Genomic DNA, 23,620 nt, shown 5'->3' with positions numbered 1-23,620 from the left:
CTATGATATTTTGTATGACTTGTTTTCATTTGAATTGCTTTTTTATGACTTATTTTTTAAAGCATACATAACTATTTTGTGTGACTTTTTTAAGGCATTTTATACTATATTATTTTGTAACATTTTATGGGATTCTATACTACTTTTTATTATGAACATTTTATGATGTTCTATAATACTAAGAGATTGTTATGACATTTTTGATGGCATACCAATTAACAGAAACAATAACCAGGGTTCCCACGCTTGCCTTGAAAAAAAATTCCATGCTACCTCCTGATTTTCCAGGTACCATATTAAGTGATGATCTATAGGCCCCTGAAGCTTTCCGCCCCCATCCGCGCCCCCCTCCCCTCACACACACAACCCCCTAGGACACCTAGTGTCATAGACCCAGGTTTACCACACAGTTAAAACACAGCTACTTACATTTGAGGATAAACTTGCATAAGAAGTTTCACTGTAGATGTCAAGGCTCCCGTGTTGGCTGGGAAATGCATGTATTTGACCCTTCTATTGAGATCGCGAGTAACGTTTCTCGGTTATTATTCCCGAAGTCCACCAATCCGAAACTATACTTTTAAAGTCCATATCACCAGGTTGCCTGCATCAAATTCCAACATCCAATATACCAGATAGGATGCCAAGAGCATGCTCTACAACATGGGATCATCCATTTATATCTACAGTAAAAGCTGTTCACATGTAAAGGGTTTTTATAAACTCATCTTAATTCTGTGCTCAATAGTTTCATTTTATTACTATTTTACACATCATCCAATAAAATTTTCCAGGACAACTGTTTCAATTTCCATGTAAGTGTTCACTTTTGCTCAGTTTCCATGACTTTTCCAAACCTGGAAAATGAAAAAATAAATTCCATGTTTTCCATGGTTTCCAGGTACCGTGGGAACCCTGATAACCAACGTATCAATGCAACATTTTGCTTTACCTATATTTTCTTGCTCTGAGGTGAAACGCAATGCTGGGGCTGCTCAAAGGGGGCGCTGTCGAAACAATTTGTCACACCGCAGCTCGATACCCATAGACGGCTATTTTCACCACGACTGCCTCGCGTGCCAAATTTGTCGGTGCTCGGGCCCTCATAATAATAAACATTAGAAGAATAATAGTTCCTCCTCTCCGACTATTAATGAATCAACGTTTCCTTTCTACTATGATTGATCGGCTTTAATGTTTGATTGATTTATAGATTCAGTGAAAATAAAGATGTTTTTAAAGGTTTTGGTGGGTCTGTGCTCTGAGTTTACATTTGAATGTGTAGATTTCCACCAGCTGATCAGTCGCCTGATCTTCACAGGTCTGATACGTTTGGGAGTAAAATCTGGTTTACAAAGTTCATGGTTTGCGTTACCATAGAAACGAGGGACTCTGGGCACTCGTAGAAAGTGTGAAAACTAGAAACGTTAAACAAAGACAGCAAGAAGGACCAAGTTCACTTGACTCAGTCTGAAAGTCTTTCTTTAGATCTCCCGAGACAACAAAGACTGATGAACTCAAAGAACATCCGCGGAGGTGAACAGGACGGTGGAGGAGGATTCAGCGGTGGGATGGAGAGAGCAGCCTGTCATATGGGCCCCTTTGTGGCCTTAGAGATCGACATCCAGAGGCTCCGCCGGGAGTCCGATGAGCTTGACGAGATGGCCGAGCAGCGCCACCAGGTGCGGAGATGATCTGATACTAACAGTTATTGACTCGCAACGTTACTTCTTACGGTGTAACGGCCAGCAGTTAAGTTAACTCACTGTTAGTTACTCAAATGATAACGTTACTTCACACTGAGCGCGTGTGCCTCACCTTTCTAAAACTGCTCTGAAATATTTTATTATTTTACACTTTTACTTCAGTCCTGATCGTAACCAACGTTGTTTGAAGAGAAGTCTCTATTCTTTATTTGTGAATAAGAGCAGTGTGGGAGCCATATTCTATATGCTGTTGCATGTTTGCTTGTGTTTGCATGTTTAACTTTGGTCGCATCTGTTTCTGCATTGAATGTTACAGGGATGTTATAGTTTGTTATGGGAGGTATGCGTGGGTGTCAGACTGCCGTCACTTTGGTGACACTTGGCGACCGTTATTGACGGTGGGTTGGTAGTGGGTGGAGTGACGACAGTTAGTGACGGTTGGGAGTTTTTGGTAGTATCTGAAGAAGAATGGAGCGGCACAGTTTTCCGAACGTGTCTGATGGAATGTGTTAGGTGGATGAACCTGTGGATCCTGTGCGAGGTAATCGGGATAACTTTAGGAATAAAGGAAGTCGTTCTCACTAACATATATGGATTGGATCAATAAAACACGTATTGCTTTCCTCTACGAGCGGTATCTGTCTGAGATTTGTGTTTAGGACCAGAAACACGCGTCAACTGAAAGTTTACATTCTGATAAGGTTTGGATACTACAAGCAGCTTATGTCACATGACTGAGAACAGGAAGTCCCACCCCTAGTGGTTACAAATGGATGTGTTTGTCCTTGAGGGTCTGAGGGTCTCTATTTTAGCTATCTGTTTATTATACATATATTATGTGTGTTTTTATGTAGAAATTGATGAGTCTCAGACAGCGCAAAGATGACTTGCACGTGCTGATGAAGAAAATGCACAAAGTAGGCCTACACGCATGCTGTGATAACTTTCTGAAGGTACAGTAGAGGACAATTTCACACACGGCTGCTGTATATGACTGTACGTAACGTAATGGATTTCAATTTCATGGCTGGAACTGGACAGCAAACAGCAAAACTAAGTCCCTCTAGCTCCTTCCCCGCAGCTAGAAGAGGCTGATCAACTTGTTGAGGAAGCAGAGAAGGAGAGGAGAGAGGGCCTTCAGCTGGACGCAGAGCTAGAGAAGCTAAAGCTGGTGCGTGCCGAGGTGATGGAGAAGAAACAGGAGCAAGAGCGCCAGATACAAGAACACACTGTAATTAAGGACGTCATGGAGCAGGCATGCAGGATGAGTAGGGTACTTTTACACACAGAGAAACTAAATCTAAATGTGTTTGTCGTTAATAGTCTATTATCAAAAGATCCACTTACTTAAACAGAGGTTTCCAAAGTTTTAAGATTGTACTACAATGCAACAAACCCCATTTTAAAACGTGACGGTGAATCTCAGATCGATGCAGCTAATTTGGTAAAGTTTCTTATTTAGTTAGAAGTGGCGCAAGAAGTGTTGAGTCATGGTGGTAAGCCTCCCGCAACCTTGATGCATCTGATCTCTCAGTGATGGCCTCAGCAGTAGGCATGAACACTAAACATTACATAGATAGCATTGCTATGTGAAATAACACCCCGTCTCCTTACAGGTAAATGTCTTATTTTAGAAAAGTGAAATCATTTCTATGGTGTGTGCAGAGGTGGTCATGGATTTGTTTTGAGACGTGTGTGTGTTTTACAGTTTAAAAACGTGCAGGAGCTCGCGGATCATATACAAAATCTTCTCCACATTCGAGATGATTTCCAGGAGAGGGAGAAAAAGGCGTACGAGCAGGTCGACCAGCTGAGAGAATCACTGCTGACACTGAAAGACAATGATCGTCTGCAGCGGCTGCAGAAGAACCTACAGCTGTCCCGGCTCCAAACCGAGATAGACGAGACGCGCGCTGAAGCGAAACACTGGGTATCAGACATGACACTGATTCAAAGTGTGGCATCAGAGCGTACATCAAATCAAATGTTGCCTACATATGCAGCTACCATCTTGTGTGAAATGCAGTTGTCCCGGTCTTCACACAGGAAAGCAAGTGGAACGACATTCAGGAAACAGCTGCAAAGAAAACAGTCTCGCTGGGACAGATTAAGATGGCGACCCTTAGCCTCTATGAAATGACAGGTGACAGGGTAGAAGGAGACGGAGCTGTGGATAAGAATGACACAGTGAAACAGCTTGATAGGGTGTGTACCCTGACAGAGCAGAGATGGTTATGAACAGCAGAGAGACAGAAAACAAACAACTGACGGTTTTCTACTGTTTCCTCTTCAGGTCATGATGTTCATGCAGGACCATGAGGACATACTTAAACAATATCAAACCGCCCCACAGAAGCATGATGGACAGGAAAAAGACAAGCCAAAGTCCCCAAAATAAAAGAAGCAAAAGGTTCAAATTAATAATCTAGTGGTTGTTCTAATGTAAAACTTGAAGACAATGAACTTAAATAAACTTAAGACATTGAAGCAATCAACAACTTGTATTCATTTACCTCTTCTTTGTTATTAACATGGCTTGATTATAAGTCATGAAATAGTTCTGATAGTGGTAACTATACATTTGTGGGTGACATAAATACTGTAATATCAGATAGCTTGTGGTTCAATACCCAGCTCCTCCTGTTCACATGACAAATGAATGACAATGAATGAGCAAGAAGGGATCTATATATTCAATGTTGATCACAAAAAATTAGAAAGTGCTGCAGTCCTTTATAATCTGTTGTTCACAAAAATAGTAAATACTAGTTTAAAACATGAAGGACACACATACGAAATATGGAGTATAATGATATTTGCTCAACAGGCTCCTCCTCCCTTTCATAATCTATTCCATTCAACTCCAGGTCGGCCTGAGACAAGTGACGGTGGCAGGTATGGTGTAGAGGTGCGAGAGGATGAGAAAGAGTGAGAGGTGGATGGAATGAGTATGGAAAACAAAAAAAGTCAACTTAAACATAGACATGCCCCATTTTTAGGCCTACATGGTCATTTCATAGATATTGAGCAGCTATAAATGCTCGAATGCCTTGCTCATTAAAAAACAATTAAATAGGTCCTCTGATACACTGTAGGCCTCTGTCCTGGATTTCAAACCAGAGGCAGAAGGCGACCAGTGAGCTAGACTGAGATGTAGTTTCTCACTATGAACACTGGAGTGCAGTATTGAGCCTACCCCTTGACGGTCACACCTCACTGCAGTCAACTCCTCCAGTCAAAAACAATCACAACAGCAACTACTAACACTTCCGGTGGTACCCTTCAAATCAAAACTATCAAATGAGATGGCTTCACGTGTATTTATTTAACATGCCTAACGGTTTTCTAAGAATAATTATTTGTGTTTATATAATATATCTGTGAGGTGAACAAAAATGTAATTAATATAAAATAATAAATCAAATGGGTGGTGTCACGATGGCTACGTCCACTTCTTACATCCGGCTTACAAATGAAGTCACGTGACATGCAACGTGAGCTTTCTCCGGCAGTTGAGCCGTAAAGACGTCAGCATGGCGGTGGAAGCCTGGTACATGGACAGCTCCGAGGAGGACCAGAGGAAGCTGCACAAACTGACCCCAAATCAGCCCGTTGGTCTGGACCACCTGAAGACGCTCGGGGTGTTTCACTGGAAGGTAAGCTAACGTCACAGCCACGTTAGCTGCTGCCTGTGCGTTTCCACGGAACGGTTAGCTGTCGGATAAAGTTAAAAATCATTTTATTTAGCTTACTAAAGTCAACCGTTGTGTTTCATATCGACTTTACCCATTTACAGGACGTCCGTAATCACGTTTTCCGGTTAGATAGCTGTGACCCCCTCAACAACTTTAAAATGACAACAAACATGCCGCCATGTTTGTTGTAGTTCTTAAACTATTTTGTTGTTTTTTGTTGTTGTCCCTTTGTTGCAGCTGAATGCTGACATCTATGAAACAGACCCAGAGCTGGAGCAGATCCGCAGAGACCACGGCTACTCCTTCATGGACATCATCTCCATTCACAAGGACACACTGCCCAACTATGAGGAGAAGGTAAGCAAAGCTCTGCACGTTCTCACTCACTCAATACCTTTTAATGATGATTATGTATTTATTTCTAGAAACTGGCACATTGTTAGATAAGACGCTTGTTGAAAGCGAACTAGAGTGAAGTAAACTGTCCTCGCTGCATTAGAGGATTGTATGACCTGTGGGGAAGTTAGTAAAAGGCTGTACAGTGCTTTATGACATTTCTACGTCCATCATTGTCAGTCAGTGAGACAGGGACACATCAGGACAGCTAGCACTTGGAACTGTCTGTTGACTTTTATAATTCAATGAATGAACCACCACTATTCTGGCCTGCTGTGTCTATTTTGTGTCCGTCCAGCTGAAGATGTTCTTTGAGGAGCACCTGCATTTGGATGATGAGATCCGCTACATCCTGGACGGTCAGGCCTACTTTGACATCAGGGACAAGGAGGAGCGCTGGATCAGGATCGCCATGACAAAGGGCGACCTGATCACACTGCCGGCCGGCATCTACCACCGCTTCACCCTGGACGAGACTGTACGCAGCACACACACATGGAGTTGTCATTGATATGAGGCCCGCTTTCCTTTAAGAACATGGGTGGACAGTAGTTAACATGCTGTACGGTTATCTCGGGGAGGTGTGGATGTTCAACACTGACTGTGACATTGCGCACGAGCACACTGGATTAGATGAGCTGAAATTCTAACAATGATCAATGATGGTTGATTAAAATTATGCCGCAAAAATAATATTTGACTCATACTAGAAGGAATATTGAGAATACAACCCAGCCTGGTGTTTCCATGCAGCAGAATACAAACAAAAAAAGAAGCAGATGTGTCAAAAAGTATTTATATTGCATATTAAAAGAATACACAGAATACATACTTACTATGCATGGCGCTCTGTTTGTCTCCGCAGAACTACACCAAAGCCATGAGGCTGTTTGTGGGGGAGCCGGTGTGGAAAGCTTACAACCGTCCCGCTGACGACTTTGACATCCGCCAGAAGTACCTGTCTTCTCTCCAGGAACCTGGAGAGAGAGCTGTGTGATCCTTTCACATCTAATGGGATACTGTAGAGCAACCTGTTTTATATGAATATTTTTATATGGTCTTGTTAATCAGTGTGCCATATCAACATTAAAGTTAACATGAATCAATCCATTAACACTATTCAGAGGCAGAGTAGCTAGGTGTGGGGGTAAAACCCCCATCGAACTACTGTAAATGACAGGTGGCACACATGCCAATGGCTATAAAGAGGCTATGTGGGATGCGGATGAGAGGGATGAAAGGGCACTTCAACATTTCAAATGGGAGCATGCATGCCTACCTTCTGTCTACAGGGCTTTTACTTTGAAAGTGTTGAGTTAAAAACGAATCCTTTTTTCCCCGTGTCTAACATTTAAACCTGGTAATGTTGCTGGTATGATATACCGTCTAAAAATTATTTTCAATGTCTATTTTTGACTGAAATATTTTCAACGCAACACTTCCTGTTTAAAAATAAAGGCCCTATAGCCTGGTACTCCATAAATTAATGGACTACCAGCTTTTAATTGTGTATTATTTACAAATGAGCCCACGATTCTTAACTAATGTACTTAATTATTGTTGCTTAATGCATCAGGGATAATAATGGCATATCCATGACATTAATATATATATATATATATATATATAACACTTAAAGGGGCCATTGTGCATGAGTACTTTTACTTCAGATACCCAAGTGTAAACAATATGAACATTATCTGAGTAGGGTCTGAATACTTTCACCACAGGACAATCTGTAGTGCCTTGTTTTATAAAGCGTCTATGTGGTGTGAGGTGCAGTCAGACTTACCTTCAACAGCATTTTGAAATGCGTAACTAGTACGCAGTATTTTCTACTTTCACCTCACTAGTCTGTGCTTAGAGGGTGGGGAGTCTGACAGTTTCACTCACATTTTGTGTTGCCTGGAACATAAAGCTGCTGCTAATTCTCATCTGTAACTTTCTTCTTTTAAAAAAAATGATCCATCCATCCATCCATCCATTTATTTCAGATAAAACAAAATTCAATATACATAAATATGATCAACACAATATGTGAAAATTAAAGATCCACTAGGACAAATCAATAAAAGATTTAATGAGATCATTTTTGATATAATCACACAAAAGCTCTGATATGTACAATTTTGGATTCCTAATATGTTACACTTTTTGTTAAGTGATCAGGATACAATGCAATCTGCACGAGTTCGTAAAGCTGGCAGCTGGAGTCGAGTGGCCTTCGCCTGTTCATCCAGTGTGACGGGTGTCTGCTGTGGAAGAAGCTTTGGACCTCTGTGGTGGTTTATTAGTCCTAAAGCACACTGAAGCTCAGGATAATGCCCGCGTCAAGACCCACACTATGAGTCTGCAACTACCTTATAACCACTGCCAGTCTGTAGTGCAACATACATCTGTGTTCTGACCTCACAGCGCTTAATATGACTCTGGTGGTGAGACAGGGATGGTTTTGATTTAAAAAATGTAGAGCAACAGTTTGACGTTCTCTGGAAATACTTGGAAACTTCTTGCGGAGATTCAGATGAGAAGATCGATACTGCTGCATGCTAAATATGAAGCTAGCAGCTGTTTAGCTTAAGTTAACACAAAGGCAGGAAGTAATGGGTGGGTGGGGGGGGGGCTAGCCTGTAAAAATTGGGGATAGTCTTGATGGACCATCCATTGCAAGGTGAGCTTGTCTGTGTACTGCAAGATGTTAAGCCAAAAATCGCATATTATTGCCTACCTAGAGAAATTAGTAAAAACAACCTCTTCATTCACAATATTTTCAATTGACAAAGAAGAAGAGAAAATTAAAGCCTAGTAACAAGCCAGCCTCCCTGCAAATATATTTATCTTCTATGAATACTCATGCAGACGTAAGATCCAGTTGATCAAAATCTGGGGTCTTTTTCGCATCACAATTGCATCATTGCGGCTCGAGCTCCATATTTACGGTACAAACACAAGGGCTGTATCCATCTTCTCATCTGACTCGCTGCAAGTAAGCAAATTTCCCTAAATGTCAAACTATTTAATCTGTAAAATTAACATCGACTTCTACGCACACAGAGGATGGTTTTTTTGTTGGGCCATTTCCTTTGCAGAATGTCAATCCACGAGCGTGTGAGCTTCCTACTCCTCTACAGATTGTGAGAGTGCGGGCGTGCATGTGTGTGTGTGTGTGTGTGTGTGTCCACGCCCAGTTCACATTTCTTGCCCTCTTAGACCAGTTTGAGGCACTGCGCATTGAAGCTGTCCCCCTCCCGGCAGGCCACGGCCTCCAGCAGAGCCTGCTTCTTCTGGGTGCTGCGCGACGACTCCAGCTCGTACATGGTGGTCAGGTTGAAGAGGACGCTCTCGTGGAGGTAGAGTGCGGGGTCCTGCTGCACCAGGCCCTCCAGCTGGCCCAGGGACTCCTTCAGGCGGCCGAGATAGAGCAGGCAAACCGCTGCATTGTTGTTGGCCTGGGAACATACAGAGGAGGGGGGGATTGGGTGAGGACAGAAGAAGTGCACCCTTTTACCGTCTTAGTGTGAGGCTGATGTTGAGCTTTTAGGGCGTCATTTTGAATTTCATTTGAGTTGTGCAAATTAAAGGGTACTGAGCGCGATGTTGGGGGATGAGGGTTCCAACCGTGGCCCACTTTTTCACTGACAGAATCAAACAGCCCCGCTAAGACTGTGAAATTGCCAAAAAACTACAAATAGTCTTTTATTTTTTTTACTGTACTTTTTTACTTGTACTGGTTAAACAAACGAGATACAGCGTGTTACTTAGTGAGCTTTAGAGGTGCTGGTAGGCATATTTCTTTACTCTATGGAGAGGGCTTGGCTAGCTGTTTCCCCCTGCTTTCAGTCTTTATGCTAAGCTAAGCATGGGGCTGAATAAAACTGATGCTTCACGACTAAAACAACGTGTACGCACAAACACGGAAACGTGCAAATGCCCGATTCTGTTTTATGAAATAAATCCCAATCATTGTGGAATATGCACGAGCCTCATTTCTAATCCTGCAGTTTGCCATAAATGGATGTGTGGAGACAGTTTGCACCTCGATACTTTGTGCCCCCTCCACCACTCGTTTGCCCCGTCAGTCAGAAGACCGGCAAGGAAAGAGGTGCCATTTCACAGATCGTACGTGTTCCCCAGCAGCACCGGAGCAGCTGTCATTATACGACCGTGGATATTTATAGCGCCCACACCACTAATTCATCACATGTATCTGCGATCCATCGTCGCGGCAATATCTCAATCACCATTATTAAACATCAGAAGGATGATTGATGATGGATTCATAGAGCTCATGTTGAAAGATACTTTACAAAACGGCTCTTCATTTAGGATCAAATTTAAAGATCACTGACAGGGAAGTGACCATTAATCATTTATTATCACAATAATTCAAAATACAATGCATATTATTAATGTGCTTTTGATTGACATGTATGTGTGTGGGAAAAGACATACACAGAACACATGGTTTATTTATCTGGCCCCTGCTCTGTGCTTAACAAGCACTCAGGAAATGAATATCAATCTTCTCAACAACAAAAAAGCATATTTCCAAAAATGTATCAACCCCATCTCCTATTCATCTTACAATGGGTCATCATCCAATAAATCCAACACTATGATAGATCCACCGATGTTTTGATGATGAGACGACACAACACATGACATCAGCCTCACTTTAAATTGTGTGTCTCACATGACTCTGACTCCATGTGGTGCATTAAAGCGGTGTTTGTTCCTATGGGTGTTGGAGCACTTACGACAGGGTTTTTCGGGTCAATTTTCAAGACATCAGCGAAGGACGCGTGCGCTTCAGCGTAGTTGTTCTGACTGAGGTAGACGAAGGCCCTGGAAAACAAACAAACACAGGCATTACATCTTCTACTGATAAAAGTAGAACATGCTTCTGTCACACTTGAAGCTGTGGACAAGCAAACATACAGCAATATGTGAAAGCAGCACATGTCATTTCAAAGCCATGGGCACCAGAGCAGCCTCCTCTCTTCTGGTTTCAAGCTCATCTTGAACAAAACATCCGAGTTAACAGAGTCACAGTTACTTATGACTGCTTGGAAGTTGACGTCTGTACTTTTCTACAATGGGTAGATTGTATTTACAGACAATACTTTAAATTTTTCTGTGCCCTCATATTTCATGCATGTGCCTGGTTTATATATGGCGCCGCTGATGATGAAAGTGCAGGCAGGGAGAGACCATTGGTTAAGTGTCATTGATTGATACCATGCTGTACCCAGCGGTGGAAGACATACTCTATTGCAAGTAAGTAAGTAAAAAAGTCCTGTATTCAAAATGTTACAGAAGTAGATGTGTACTTAAAGTATCAAAAATAAAATGTGTTAATGTCGTAGTTCATCAATTTGAAGCCAACTATAGACACTTTGTATACTACTAGGTAAATGAGTGATGCAGTACTGTATCAGATCACGTGTTTATTTATGTATTAAGTAAGTAAAGCTGTCAGATAACTGTGCAGTAAAAATTAGATTCAATTCATGAGATTCAGTGGAGTAGAAGTAGAAAGTAGCAAGAGACAGAAATACTCAAGTAAAGTGCAACTACGTCAAAATTACAGTACAGTACTTGAGTTGGTTAGATTTCACCACTGGCTGAACCACAAAAAAATAAATAAAAAGGGTGTGACCCAATCATTTGCTTATGAGAGCAAAGTTAGTCTGGAGCCCCTTTGCCTCCTGAGGTTTGCCTCGTGCTCCACACCTTCTCTGCCCACAGGTGTGACCTCCACAGAAGGAAGCACGAAGCTGCAAAAAGCCCCGAAGGAAGCGCCACTACCACGGAGCGAAAATGAGCAGAGGTAAACGGGCACTGTGCGGAGGTGCTAAAAGGGTACCTGTTCATCAGCACGCATGTGGTGTGACCGGGCTGGCTCCCCGTCATCTGGCAGGCCTTCTCCACATCCTGGAAGTACCTCTCTGCAGTTTGAACGTCTCCAATCTGGCCGAGAACAAAGCAGCGGCAGCACATTAACCACTGATCTGTGTGTTTTGTCAAATTGGACTAGCGCAAATGTATTAAGATTACATTTCATGATCCTCGAGGGAAAACTTGAGACTTATTGCATCAGTAAAGAATACATACAGGAACATTACAAGAGGGAATAATGGTGACAAAACAAATACTATCTCTGATGATAGTGCAACACAATGGAGTTGTAAAGTGGGAAGAGTTTGGTAAAAGTCCTGCTCATTTTCTGCACAGACCAAGTGACCGCAGCGCTGCCACCGTATGTCGCGCATGTGTGTGAAGGCCCAGTGTTCTCAACATTCTTACCCACACGTCTACTTAACCTTGCACCTGATTCCAATCAGAGTCCTTCAGAGGAATATTTGGGGGAATTAATATCAATCTGGTGTCTGTGCATTGAGTACGGAGCAGCAGCCGCGGTACCGTTAGCCTAGCTTAGATTAAAGACTGAAATAGGGAAATAGCTAGCCTTTGGGAAGAGTCATGTGCTGTAACCAACAGCTAGACGCAGTGCCCTCGCACAGTCTTGTTGTCACTGTGAGGCTGCCAGGCAACCTGTGCTGTAGAGGGGGATAAACAAACTGCTATTTGTCAAGAAATAGTTGGGAGTGTGCAACTTTTACATTTCTGTTCATGTACAAATCCAACAAACAAGATGCAACGTGTTGATTGGTGAAATTTAGAGGTGCTTGAACGAGCCGTGTCCTGCTGCTTCCAAAATGTATGCTAAGCTAGGCTAATAGACTCAGCTCTGTTCTTAACACATAGACATGGAAGCAGTATTGATCTTTTCATTTATCTCAGAAAAAAGCGTTTATTATATAATACTGAGAATATCTCCATATTGAGTCGGATCTTAAATGACGACGAACTGACATTATGTATGTACATATATATATATATATATATAGAGGATATATGCAGAGGATATATATTTCTTAACTTTCAGAGACTTTGTTCAGAGTGTTTCCATTATAGTAGCTATCCCTTTAATATATCTGGTTGTACTGGACCATTGGAGGCAATTAGCTAGACTGTTTTCTCTCATAATCCATCCATGGTGGATATATAGTTGGCACAAAGTTTGTGAACTCTTTAGAATGATCATAATAATCATCTAAATCCTAAATATAAATAAATAAGACAAAAGAGCATGTTTTTTACTCAGCAAAATTATCCAAAATGAATTATCTTATTCTGAAAATGCATGAGAACCTTTGCTTTCAAAACCAGGTGTGACCACATTAAGCAGCAATAACTTTAAATGTACAATGTCTCAACAGGGATTCCCATAACATTTCTATTGGATTAAGGTCAGGACTTGACTCGGCCAATCCAAAACATTCCATTCTTTAGAAGACTGACTTGCGTTTTTCGGGTCATCTTGCTGCAGGATTTGCCTTTTGTTGAGCTTCAGTTGCATAATTTCGCTAAATAAATAAATGAATAATTATAATATATTTTTTGTTCAACTGGGTCCTCTGTCTCGATTTAAGACTTGAATCTGATCACATTTTAGGTCAGATTTATGCAGAAATACGGAAGATTCTAGGGTTCACTTTCTAACAACACCGTGTGTGTGTGTGTGTGTGTGTGTGTGTGTGTGTGTGTGTGTGTGTGTGTGTGTGTGTGTGTGTGTGTCTCTATGTGCAGACCTGCAAGAAGATGCGTCCTATGCCGCTGAGCAGCTGCACTCTCTGCTGGGGTTCATACTGGATGATGGAGTGATAGGTCTCCACAGCCAGAACATAGTCCTGAGAGACAGACAGAGACAGAGAGAGAGAGAGAGAGAGAGAGAGAGAGAGAGAGAGAGAGAGAGAGAGAGAGAGAGAGAGAGAGAGAGAGAGAGAGAGAGAGAGAGAATTAATCAAACATATGGTGTATTAGCTGGGCGATGTGACCCTCTTCCCACCTCCACGCTACACCGCTACACATCGCTCACATGGTGACTGGACTGCTGAGCGGGACGACAGAGAGAGGTCAGTGATGTGTGTGTGTGTGTGTGTGCAGAGAGAGTATGTGTGTACTGGGCTGGGACGAGGTAAAGAAAGTGTGTATTGTACATGTGTATTATGGAGCAGGATTTTATTTTTATTCTGGCTCAGTTTTCAGTGTCTAAAACTGAACCAGACCTTCAAATCTCATACAGTATACAAGACAAAAAATGATTCTTCCTACTACAGTGTCTCAGTGATATCTCTTCTTCCTCTTTTCCAAAGAGCTCTATTGTCGATCCAAAAAACATTAAAAACTCATAAATGAGCAACACTGTTGCACTGGGTGAACATGAACTGATATGTAGTTTATTTTGACTCAATCCAACATGCACAGTCCTGGTGCCACAAATACCTAATGTAGATTAATCCGCTGCTAAAAATAGTCCCCGACGAATGCACATTTCCTTGAGTAACATTTGCTTTGACACTATAGTTTTATGTTCTGTTCTTCACATTTTTCAGTAGGAATCAATGAGGGCTGTTTGCCACAGACAGGGTAAGGGAAGTATTGAGAGATGGACTCACACACATTGTTGGTTTCTGTCTTTTACTGGGATTTGTTGACAAGAAAAAAAGAAGAAAAAAGTATGGTCAATTTGACATTTAGAGTATTAATATAGCAGCAAACAACTATCATCTATGTAAATATATAGTGTAGTAATGTCTACCTGAGCTCCCAATCGGTGTGCTGTTATCAGAGCTTCTCTCTGCCTTGTTTACAGAGCCAGGCCGAGCGTGCATGCTTCCATGCTAGCCTCTCTGCTGTGCCCCACTAGCTAGCTAATGGCCGCTGCTCTGCACTGTGCTTATGTGGTTAAAGGAGGTGATGTCACAGTTTCATATCATTGGGGTACAAAACACAACAGTAAAATCTGGTCTGTATTTGGCGAAAGGATCAATGCACTTTTCCTAAACCTAACCAAGTAGGTTTGTCGCCGTAACCTACGGAGATTTCTGGGAGAAGGCCTCGCAAACGTCTCCCATGTGCTAACCCTGCACTCCGACATGATTATGGCTAGAAAGGATCTGTCGTGAGTAAATAGGACATCACATTCTCCAGGTAATCGGTGCGACTCAGGGAGAAAAATGGATATGGATTCCGAGGTGAGCCGGATGGTCTTTGCGGGTGAGAGAAGACTATTACTGTTGTATTAACGTTGCATGTTAATTTTTCACTTTAATTTAACTGGTCATTAAATGTAATATTAAATATGCCTTTATATGACCCAAAGAAGAGATCGAGAACATCAGAGAGAATATTGGCTATTTATATATATTTGGACGTATTTTTCTAACTTTGCCTCTTTACATGACTCCAGTGGATTTGAAATGAAGCAGTCAATATCTGATTGAAATGTAGATAAAACTAAAATATTACATTAACGGTTAATGTAATATTTTTCTTATAATATTTTTCTTGCACATTAATTCAGTTTGAAAAACCTACTGTTAAATGTATGTAAGTTGTTGCACCGTTCCTAACTTCAATTTTAACATTTGAAGTTAATTTTACTTGAAAATATATTCAAGGATATAATGCAATATGTGTGAAAGCACTACTTGAAAGCAATCTAAAGTCCAATCTTTTTGGAAATTGATTTTACTATTACTATTTTATTTCAGTAAAACAAACTGAACAGTAAACTGCGAAGTGAAAAAGTGAAGTGAGATGTACTTATTTTAGAAAGAAAAACAAATATGTTATAGAGTTTATATATTATAATGCAATTCATTTAAAACAAACGACTCATTTGGGGTCGGTGGGGGGGCTTACAATGTTTCTATATTATCAAAGGGGGGCATGACAGAAAAAGTTTGGGAACCACTGAACCATTTAGGAATTACAGCCATTTTTATACAGTCCCCCACATTTTCAGAGGCTCAAAAGTAATTGGACAAACTAACATAATCATTATTTGTAATACTTGAAGGAAAATCCTTTGCAGTCAGTGACTGCCTGAAGTCTGGCTCCCATAGACATCACCAAAAACGGTGAGATTTTTCCCCTTGAGATGCTTTGCCAGACCTTTTACTGCAGCCTCCTTCAGCTGCTGCTTGTGGGTCTTTCTGCCTTCAGTTTTATCTTCAGTAAGTGAAAAGCCTGCTCACTTGGGCTGAGATCAGGTGACTGACTTTACCAATTGAAGAATATTTCATTCCTTTGCCTTGAGAAGCTCTTGGGTTGTGTTCACAGTATGTTTTAGGTCGTTATCCATCTGCACTGTGAGGTGCCGTCCAATCAGTTTTGTAGCATTAGGCTGAATCTGAGCAGATAGTTTAGTTCTAAACACCTCAGAACTCATCCTGCTGCTTCTATCAGCTGTGACATCATCAATGAACACCAGTGACCCAGTTCCATTGGCAGACATACATGCCCATCCAAAGCACTGTCTCCACCATGTTAGACAGATGATGTGGTATGTTTCAGATCATGAGCCGTTCCTTTCCTTCTCCACACTTTTCACTTCCCATCATTCTGGTACAAGTTCATCTTGGTTTCATCTGTCCAAAGAATCTTTTTCCAAAACTGTTCAGTCTAGTCGGCCTTCCTGTTCTTCAGTGTTACCAGAGTTTTGCACCTTGTTGTAAACCCTCTGTATTTAGATTCATGAAGGCGTCTCTTGATCATAGACTTTAACAATGACGCGCCTACCTCCTCCAGAGTGTTCTTGACTTCGGTAGATGTTATGAAGGTTGTTTTTTTTTAAATAAATTATTTAGGATTTGTAGTATATGTGCAACAAATCACTGGTATGTCACAGCGAGTTAGACATATTGAAACTGAAATTGATTCAAAACAATAAAAAAAATACTGTAATTTCAATTCTCACCAGTAGATGGCACTGTGGTTCTCTCTGAGTCGGATCAAATCTACACCCCAACCTCTCTCCCCCCCTCTGACCAAGAATCCAATTAGTGGTCAGTCTGGGGGGATTTCACTGTGAATCCTCCACCAGCCTGGCATCAGAGATCTCTCCGTCTCGCAGACACACTCCCGCAGATACACACGGGGGACACGTTCGCTCCAACACACCGAGACGCACGCACACATACATACCTTCATCAGCAGTAGACAGTTGGCCATGGAGTACATGACCCGGCTGAGGCGAGACCTCCACAGCTTTAGAGACACTAAAAACAGGGAGAGAAGAAGAGACGGACAAGAGGGCTTATTTCTTAGAAGGGTGACTTCCTGTTTTCGTTCCAACCTACTTGTTTGGGGTGCCCCTCTAACGTCACCCCTTTCCCCCCCACTCCTTAATCCATTGCTCTTATCCCTACATACCCCTCATTAAACCTCTCCTCCTCCCTACACACCAGGGTATATTTTAAGGTGAGGTGGTGAGGAAGACACTGCGGCACACTCCGCTTCCCTATTTTTCCCTCAGACAGTGCACCCTGTGGAAGAGTTAGAGTGCAGGCCTATTAGTATTCATCGCTGCACACGTGTGTGTCTGTGTTGGGGAGAAGCGCTAATCACTCAGCGGGGGTCTGATGTGTGAAGGCAAGGCCCTGCGTTATTGACTTGACTGTCGGCGTGGGGGAGAGAGAACAGCTATTACACTGCTTTTAGAAAGGGGGAGAAACTGCGCACGCACACGCGCGCGCGCACACACACACACACACACACACACACACACACACACACACACACACACACACACACACACACACACACACACACACACACACACACACACACACACACACACACACACACACACACACACACACACACACACACACACACACCAATTATAAGCAAGTGTCTTGGTACATTTAGCTCAACTTCACCAAGTGGCTTGTTGTTGTTGTACAGCCTTGAATTAGCTGATTAAATGGCTTGTAGTAAAAAAAATGAAAACCTGACACACAGCCTTTGGAAAAGTTAGTGGTTGCAGGGCTTGCAGACATAAGACTCAGAGAACGCTGCATTAAGATGTACTGCTGTGTGGAGGAAGTCGGAGAGCAGAGATGGGGAAGCCTATCTACATCCCGCCGTGTGGAGGCGTGTCTACCTGCCTGCCTATTTCCCCAGCACACTCGCTGATGTGAGTGGATTGGATAGGATTGATCCGCATCGATCCGCTTGGCGCGAGGAGACCGCTTGATATTCAGCGCGAGTGCCGAAGCGGCGAGGTGCTAAACACTTTTAGAGTGCATCGCTGCGTTTGTGTGGTTGGAAGTGTGTGTGTATGTGTGGCCAAGGTATACTGCAGTCCTGCACCAGGTGTGCCTCTGACTCAGTGTGTGTGAGAGTGTGTGTGTGTGTGTGTATTACCCACTGGGGCCCATGACCTCACTCTCCTCCCACAGTGTGATGCAGTCTGGGACCGGGGCCAGGTCTGTAGCCAAATGTCTGTGTGTGTGTGTGTGTGTGAGTGTGTGTGTGCGCTTACCTTGCCTGTTCTCCTGTGTTAGGGTGATCATGCTGCCATCCTCAGCCAAGCCCTTTTCCAAGTTCTCCAGAATCTGTTAAGGGGGGAAGAGGATTCAAACCTTAGAGGGGGGAAGTCGCTCCACTGCCAGCGCTGAAGGCTTTTTTATGTGACTTGTATCAGAATCTGCATATTCAATAACTCCATATTTGTCTGTTTACACAGGTGGGCTTAAAGGTTTGCATGTGATTTTTCTGTGGGCATGTATAGCTTTATATTGTGTGAATACTACTGAGTACGCATATCTTTATGTTCATCTAGAGGCTGTGTGTGTGTGTGTGTGTGTGTGTGTGTGTGTGTGTGTGTGTGTGTGTGTGTGTGTGTGTGTGTGTGTGTGTGTGTGTGTGTGTGTGTGTGTGTGTGTGTGTGTGTGTGTGTGTGTGTGTGTGTGTGTGTGTGTGTGTGTGTGTATACTAACAGCCAGGCAGACGGTTTTGAGATTGTGCAGGCGGTCCAGAGCCTCCTGGGGCTTGGCCAGGTACTGGGGAAGCTCGGAATGCAGCAGCCGCATGGAGAACGGCACCACGGAGCCTGGACAGGAGGGAGGGAGAGTGAGGCAGAGGGAGGACAAGAAGAAAACAGGAGATTGTAGGGGGAAAAAAAATGTGAGGGGAAAAAGGGGGAAAGTAAGAAACAGGGTGGAATGAGGACATAGCAGGAGAGAGAAAGAGAGAGGAAGGCGGAGAGAGACAGAGCGCGAGATGAGAATATAAACCCATCCACCCACACACAGACAGCAGCACACAGCCCTGGAGGCAGGAACCTACAGATGGCATTGAGCTACGTATGGCTGCTTATTAAACCCTCTCATCTGTGTGTGTGTGTGCTGCACAGCTCCATCACTCATCTTTCTGCCTCATCCCTCTGTCTCTACATCATTCACACTGTCTCACACTGTCTCACACTGTCTCTCACACTGTCTCTCACACTGTCTCACACACACACACACACACACACACACACACACACACACACACACACACACACACACACACACACACACACACACACACACACACACACACACACACACACACACACACACACACACACACACACACACACACACACACACACACACACACACACACACGAGGAAGAGCCTATATTCAGGTGAGTTCCCGGACTTTGATCAGGGTCTCTTTGATATTGTCCTAGCTGGTCCATCTCTGGCTTCTGCAGTCTGACTATCTAAAATTTCTATCTCTGCAGTCTCCATCTGCTGTCCATCTAACCAATCTAGAGGACAGAATACACACTCTTATTTCCAGATCCACCCACAGTGTCTCCATCAGCGCCCTCTGTTACGATGTTTTACCTTCACGTTGATGGGACAGCGCTCCCTCTTGGTTTGATCCTATATACGGTTTCTCTCTCTTGGGTGTCATTGTGTTTCATCAGCTTAAAAATTAAGACTTTTAACAGCTTTACAGTGTCTGTGTAAAATTAACTGCTCGTAACTGAGAGGGAAATCAATCCGTGAAACCACAACATTGTACGGACCCCGAAAACAAAAGTAAAGGCACCCTGTGAAGTTTCTGAGCAGCAGTGGCACTGTAAAGCAATAGTGTTCAACTAGCACATGCAAGAGGATACACAAGAGCACATTAGTGGCTGACAACATACGAACAGTTCCCATCAGACCAGCATTTAGGATATATTTCGCAGCAATCGATTTTAATGGAATCGGCTTGATCGGTGGACTTGCTGGCAAAAGTTCTACGTGGATTCTTTGCTCTCAGGTTTGATGACATTTGTGCCACTGAACAACAGCACGATGTCATGACAGTTCTGACTTTGAGTAAGAGTGTGTGTCAAGTGTGTCTAACAAAAATGTGAACATTGTTTTTCAATGAATAATTATCAACATAGCATCATTAAATGAATATTATATTACAGTACAAATAAAACAAATGCTTTCTTCTGCGTGCAGAATGTTGCATGCATGTCTGCACCGTGTTATATTTTCACTGTCAGTATTATCCTGCAGTAAGTATGGACTTGGAGAGAGTTGCAAGCTTGTAAAGGTAGAGTTATTCAAAGCTGTGAATGGGTCGATTGGGTTCTGGAGGTGGGGTTAAAGTGACTCAATGTGATATCTCTTTATGGGGCCCCTGCAGTGTAAATTGCTCTGGAGAAGAGGCAAAGTTGAGACACAGGAGTTGACGTTACACGTATGTTTTCTTGAATAAACGGTTAACTTTATTTTCCAGCAAGTCAGCTGGCAGTTAGCAAGCAAACTAGCTTTTGTGGCTAATTGTGGGCTATTGTTGTGGCCGGTTGGTGAGAGCGTGTCTCCTGTCAGCGAGCAGGTTGTCGGTTAGCTTGCCAGCTGCAAAAGTAGGACCAGGGCCATAACTACCACTAAGAATCGGTAATATTTTGTTCTGTGACTTAATTGAGTTATAAATGCCATTTTTGACCCTTAGATTCAATTCTACTTAAACATTGTCTGAAGGACTTGGACTACCTGTCTGCCTCAGCATACACACACACGCTTGTTCAAAACGCTACACAGTCAGCACAACAGAAGTAAAGTGTGGATCACTTTTCAAATGCATTCAATGACCACATCTTTTCAAAATTCATCAACGGTTTTCTCTCTCAGACTCAGCCACCACAGAAACTTACAGTCCATTATGCATATTTCCATACTGTTGTAAAAACCGTTCAAAGTATTTTCAAAACTAAACGTATCTGAAAATTAAGCATGCAATCTACTCTATTCTGCAGCATCTTTTCCTGTCACCCAAATCTCAATTCTTTGACCCCATAGTGGAGTTATTTCCCTCAAGGAGGCTGAACGTTTTTGACCACCAGCCACATAATCAGATGGCCGTCTTGGACACAATGAATGTTGGATGTTTGGCCATATCTGCAGAGAATTGCCAGGGAGGGATCAGGCACGCAGGTGTATTGCAAGAGGGGACAGAAGGTGTGATGTGGATGAGAACTTGTGGCCAAACACAGAAGAAAGGGTTGACTGGCACGGTTGTATCTCTACATATGTAGCCGTCCTTTACGGCTACATATGTAGAGACAACATGCAGTGATATGTACGGTAAGTTTTGTGTTGCGTTACTGGAATTTCCTTTAGTTTCAGTGCAAACTATTCTCTGCGAATATGTCAAAAACAATAAAGCCTATTGAAGCATATTGCAGTATTTATGATTCATTTCTGTGACATACACTGTAAGGCAGTGATTCTTAAAGTGGGGAGCGGGGACCCCCATGGCGTCCGCAAAATAATTAGCTATACATTATATATCATTAAAAAGTGTATCTACAAATGAGGAACATTTGCGCTAATAAACATGCACATTGTGTGCATTACTCCACCCCCCATTAGCTTTGGACCAATAGAAACTCTCATATGCTTGCGACACATCAATCTATCGTGGATCAGTCAGTTCACTCAGCCTGCTGCTGTTTGGCTTGGCACGGAGAAATATTTGAGTCAGTCCACACCGTCAAGTGCCGCTAAGCCCGAACTACCTGAATTGAGAAAATATGACGAGAGTTATATATCGAGTTTGGTGTTATTGAGAGCAGCGACGGGAGACCAAATGGCGTCATCTCTCATGTGTCTTCGGGTGCTAGCGAATTAAGCCAGCTAAGGTAAACGGGCATCTTATTACAAAGCACCCGGAATATCAGGGCAAAACAAAGTGGTATTCACCTGATTCAAACTGAAATGGGCTTCTGTTTATCACTATGAAACAAGTTGGAAGAATTTAGGTTGAAAAGCATTAGAATAAGTAGTATATATTAGTAAACATATGCTTAATCTGTATTACGATTACAAAGGGGTCCGTGGACAATTTTCTTGCCTGTAAGAGGTCCCTGGTCCCAAAAAGGGAGCACAGTTCATGCAATGAAGAAGTGCCTTTCTTAATGTTGGAATGGAACTAGTGCAGTGTCCACTCAGAACATGCCTGAGCGGACCGGATGCTCGGCCTGTGGCGTTGCTGCTTGCGGCTTTCTAGAGAGCCACTCACACATACAACTTCACACTGGACACTGCGCTTCCATGGCTCAACAATACACCTGCCATGACACAGAAAGTTGTGTCACACACCTAAGTCACTTACGGTCAGAAACTGCTCATTACAATTAAACATATATAATGCATTATTATTCATATAACTACAAAGCGTCATATTACAATTGAAAGCTCCTCCTTGAACAGATGCTAACTAAATGTAAGCACATTGTGCTGATGATGCCTCTCTTGTGGTCCGAGTAGGTTTCTTCTTCTATCACTACCGATAACAACATTCCCAGTTCGATAAAATGAGAAGAGCAAAGTCAGACAGCGATGGCCAGGGGCACAACCACCACATCTGCCCCTGAAAAAACACACCCAGGTTGCGGTTACTCGCAGTCACAAACAGCGGTGAAATTTGCACTGGTGCATTTAAGGTGTCAGATAAACTGTTGTGCTGTACTGCGTGTCAGTGAAGAGAACTACAAGAGAGTATGGGCGGGCGGTATGACCAAAAGTGTGTATCAAGGTATTTAGCAGAATTCTGGCGGTATCACGGTATTTTAATTTATCGAGCATTTACTTGTTAAGCACACATTTTTAACAAAGTGTTTTTAGCGCATAGGTTAAGGACTGTGGTCTTTTTAGCAATTTGATTCTTTGAAGCGTTCATCCAGTTATTTGACTTTCTCATCTAACATTACAAGTGCTCTGCTCTGTGATGTCTTTCCTCGTCTCTCTTCCCTGTGTCACGGTGTGGGTACATCTCACTGGAGTCAGGAAACGTATCAGAATACCCTTATTTGATTGGCTAAACTGCATCACGTGACGTGATTTACAACGCATTGGTCGGTGTTTTTCCTGCACCGCTGAACAAGTGCCGTAAATGCTGGAAAGGAGCGTGAATAACTCCGCTGCATAAAGCAAAAGCCCGCGACCCACTGAAAACGGGTCCGCGGCGACCCACCAGTTGAGAATCACTGGTCTACAGGATCATGACGAGTGTTGAACAGCTGTTTGTGTGGTGTGTCTTCCCTCTCTTCCGGTTTCCTTCACCTACATTCCCCTGGGTCCTAAGCCCCTCCATGTACAGCTTCTTATCGCCCTCTATGTACCAACGTACATTTATAACAAATACCACACATATTACACGTAATCAGCATTGCATATGTGTCAAACTCTATCGGTGCATCTCCAGTCTGTCTTTGTTCATCCTGCATCGCTCTGTTCTGTTCTTTAATGTAACGTTACTGGAGCAACGGAGCCTCTCCAAGCTGTTAGACTGTTGTGCTGGCAGGCTAGCGAGACAGCTGTACCCAGCATGCAGTTCAGCGGTGAAATTTTATAAATGTACAATTATTAGTGTTACAAATTGTTTATGTGCCACAGACTGTTGTGCTCT

The 23,620-nt window shown here is 42.7% G+C and overlaps 2 protein-coding genes across 2 annotated transcripts in view; one reads left to right on the top strand and one right to left on the bottom strand.

Moving 5' to 3' along the window:
• Positions 1-5,206: 5,206 nt before the first annotated feature.
• Positions 5,207-7,679, top strand: adi1 (acireductone dioxygenase 1). Its single transcript, XM_079174353.1, has 4 exons — positions 5,207-5,362; positions 5,639-5,758; positions 6,096-6,275; positions 6,663-7,679. The coding sequence occupies exons 1-4, from the start codon at positions 5,240-5,242 to the stop codon at positions 6,792-6,794; spliced, it is 555 nt and encodes a 184-aa protein (XP_079030479.1). The 5' UTR covers positions 5,207-5,239; the 3' UTR covers positions 6,795-7,679.
• Positions 7,680-7,769: 90 nt separating this feature from the next.
• The window catches only part of trappc12 (trafficking protein particle complex subunit 12), a 48,056-nt gene continuing 32,205 nt past the window's right edge, over positions 7,770-23,620 (bottom strand). The window contains exons 6-12 of the mRNA XM_079174351.1: positions 18,652-18,764; positions 18,195-18,267; positions 16,853-16,926; positions 13,453-13,551; positions 11,664-11,767; positions 10,555-10,642; positions 7,770-9,246 (exon numbers count right to left, since the gene is read on the bottom strand). Of these exons, the coding sequence (XP_079030477.1) occupies positions 9,004-9,246; positions 10,555-10,642; positions 11,664-11,767; positions 13,453-13,551; positions 16,853-16,926; positions 18,195-18,267; positions 18,652-18,764 (794 nt within the window). The 3' untranslated portion in view covers positions 7,770-9,003. The remainder of the gene's footprint in view (positions 9,247-10,554; positions 10,643-11,663; positions 11,768-13,452; positions 13,552-16,852; positions 16,927-18,194; positions 18,268-18,651; positions 18,765-23,620) is intronic.

The sequence above is a fragment of the Pholis gunnellus genome (assembly GCF_910591455.1).
Source record: "Pholis gunnellus genome assembly, chromosome: 15".
NCBI lineage: Eukaryota > Metazoa > Chordata > Actinopteri > Perciformes > Pholidae > Pholis > Pholis gunnellus.
The sequence above is the reverse complement of the archived record's forward strand: the minus strand, read 5'-3'. Positions and strand labels throughout refer to the sequence as shown.

Excerpts from the sequence above, each read along its gene's own strand:
- adi1 (XM_079174353.1), top strand. The coding sequence starts at position 5,240 with ATGGCGGTGGAAGCCTGGTACATGGACAGCTCCGAGGAGGACCAGAGG. Across the intron at positions 5,759-6,095 it reads TGCCCAACTATGAGGAGAAG|CTGAAGATGTTCTTTGAGGA; the intron begins GTAAGCAAAGCT and ends GTGTCCGTCCAG. Across the intron at positions 6,276-6,662 it reads GCTTCACCCTGGACGAGACT|AACTACACCAAAGCCATGAG; the intron begins GTACGCAGCACA and ends TTGTCTCCGCAG.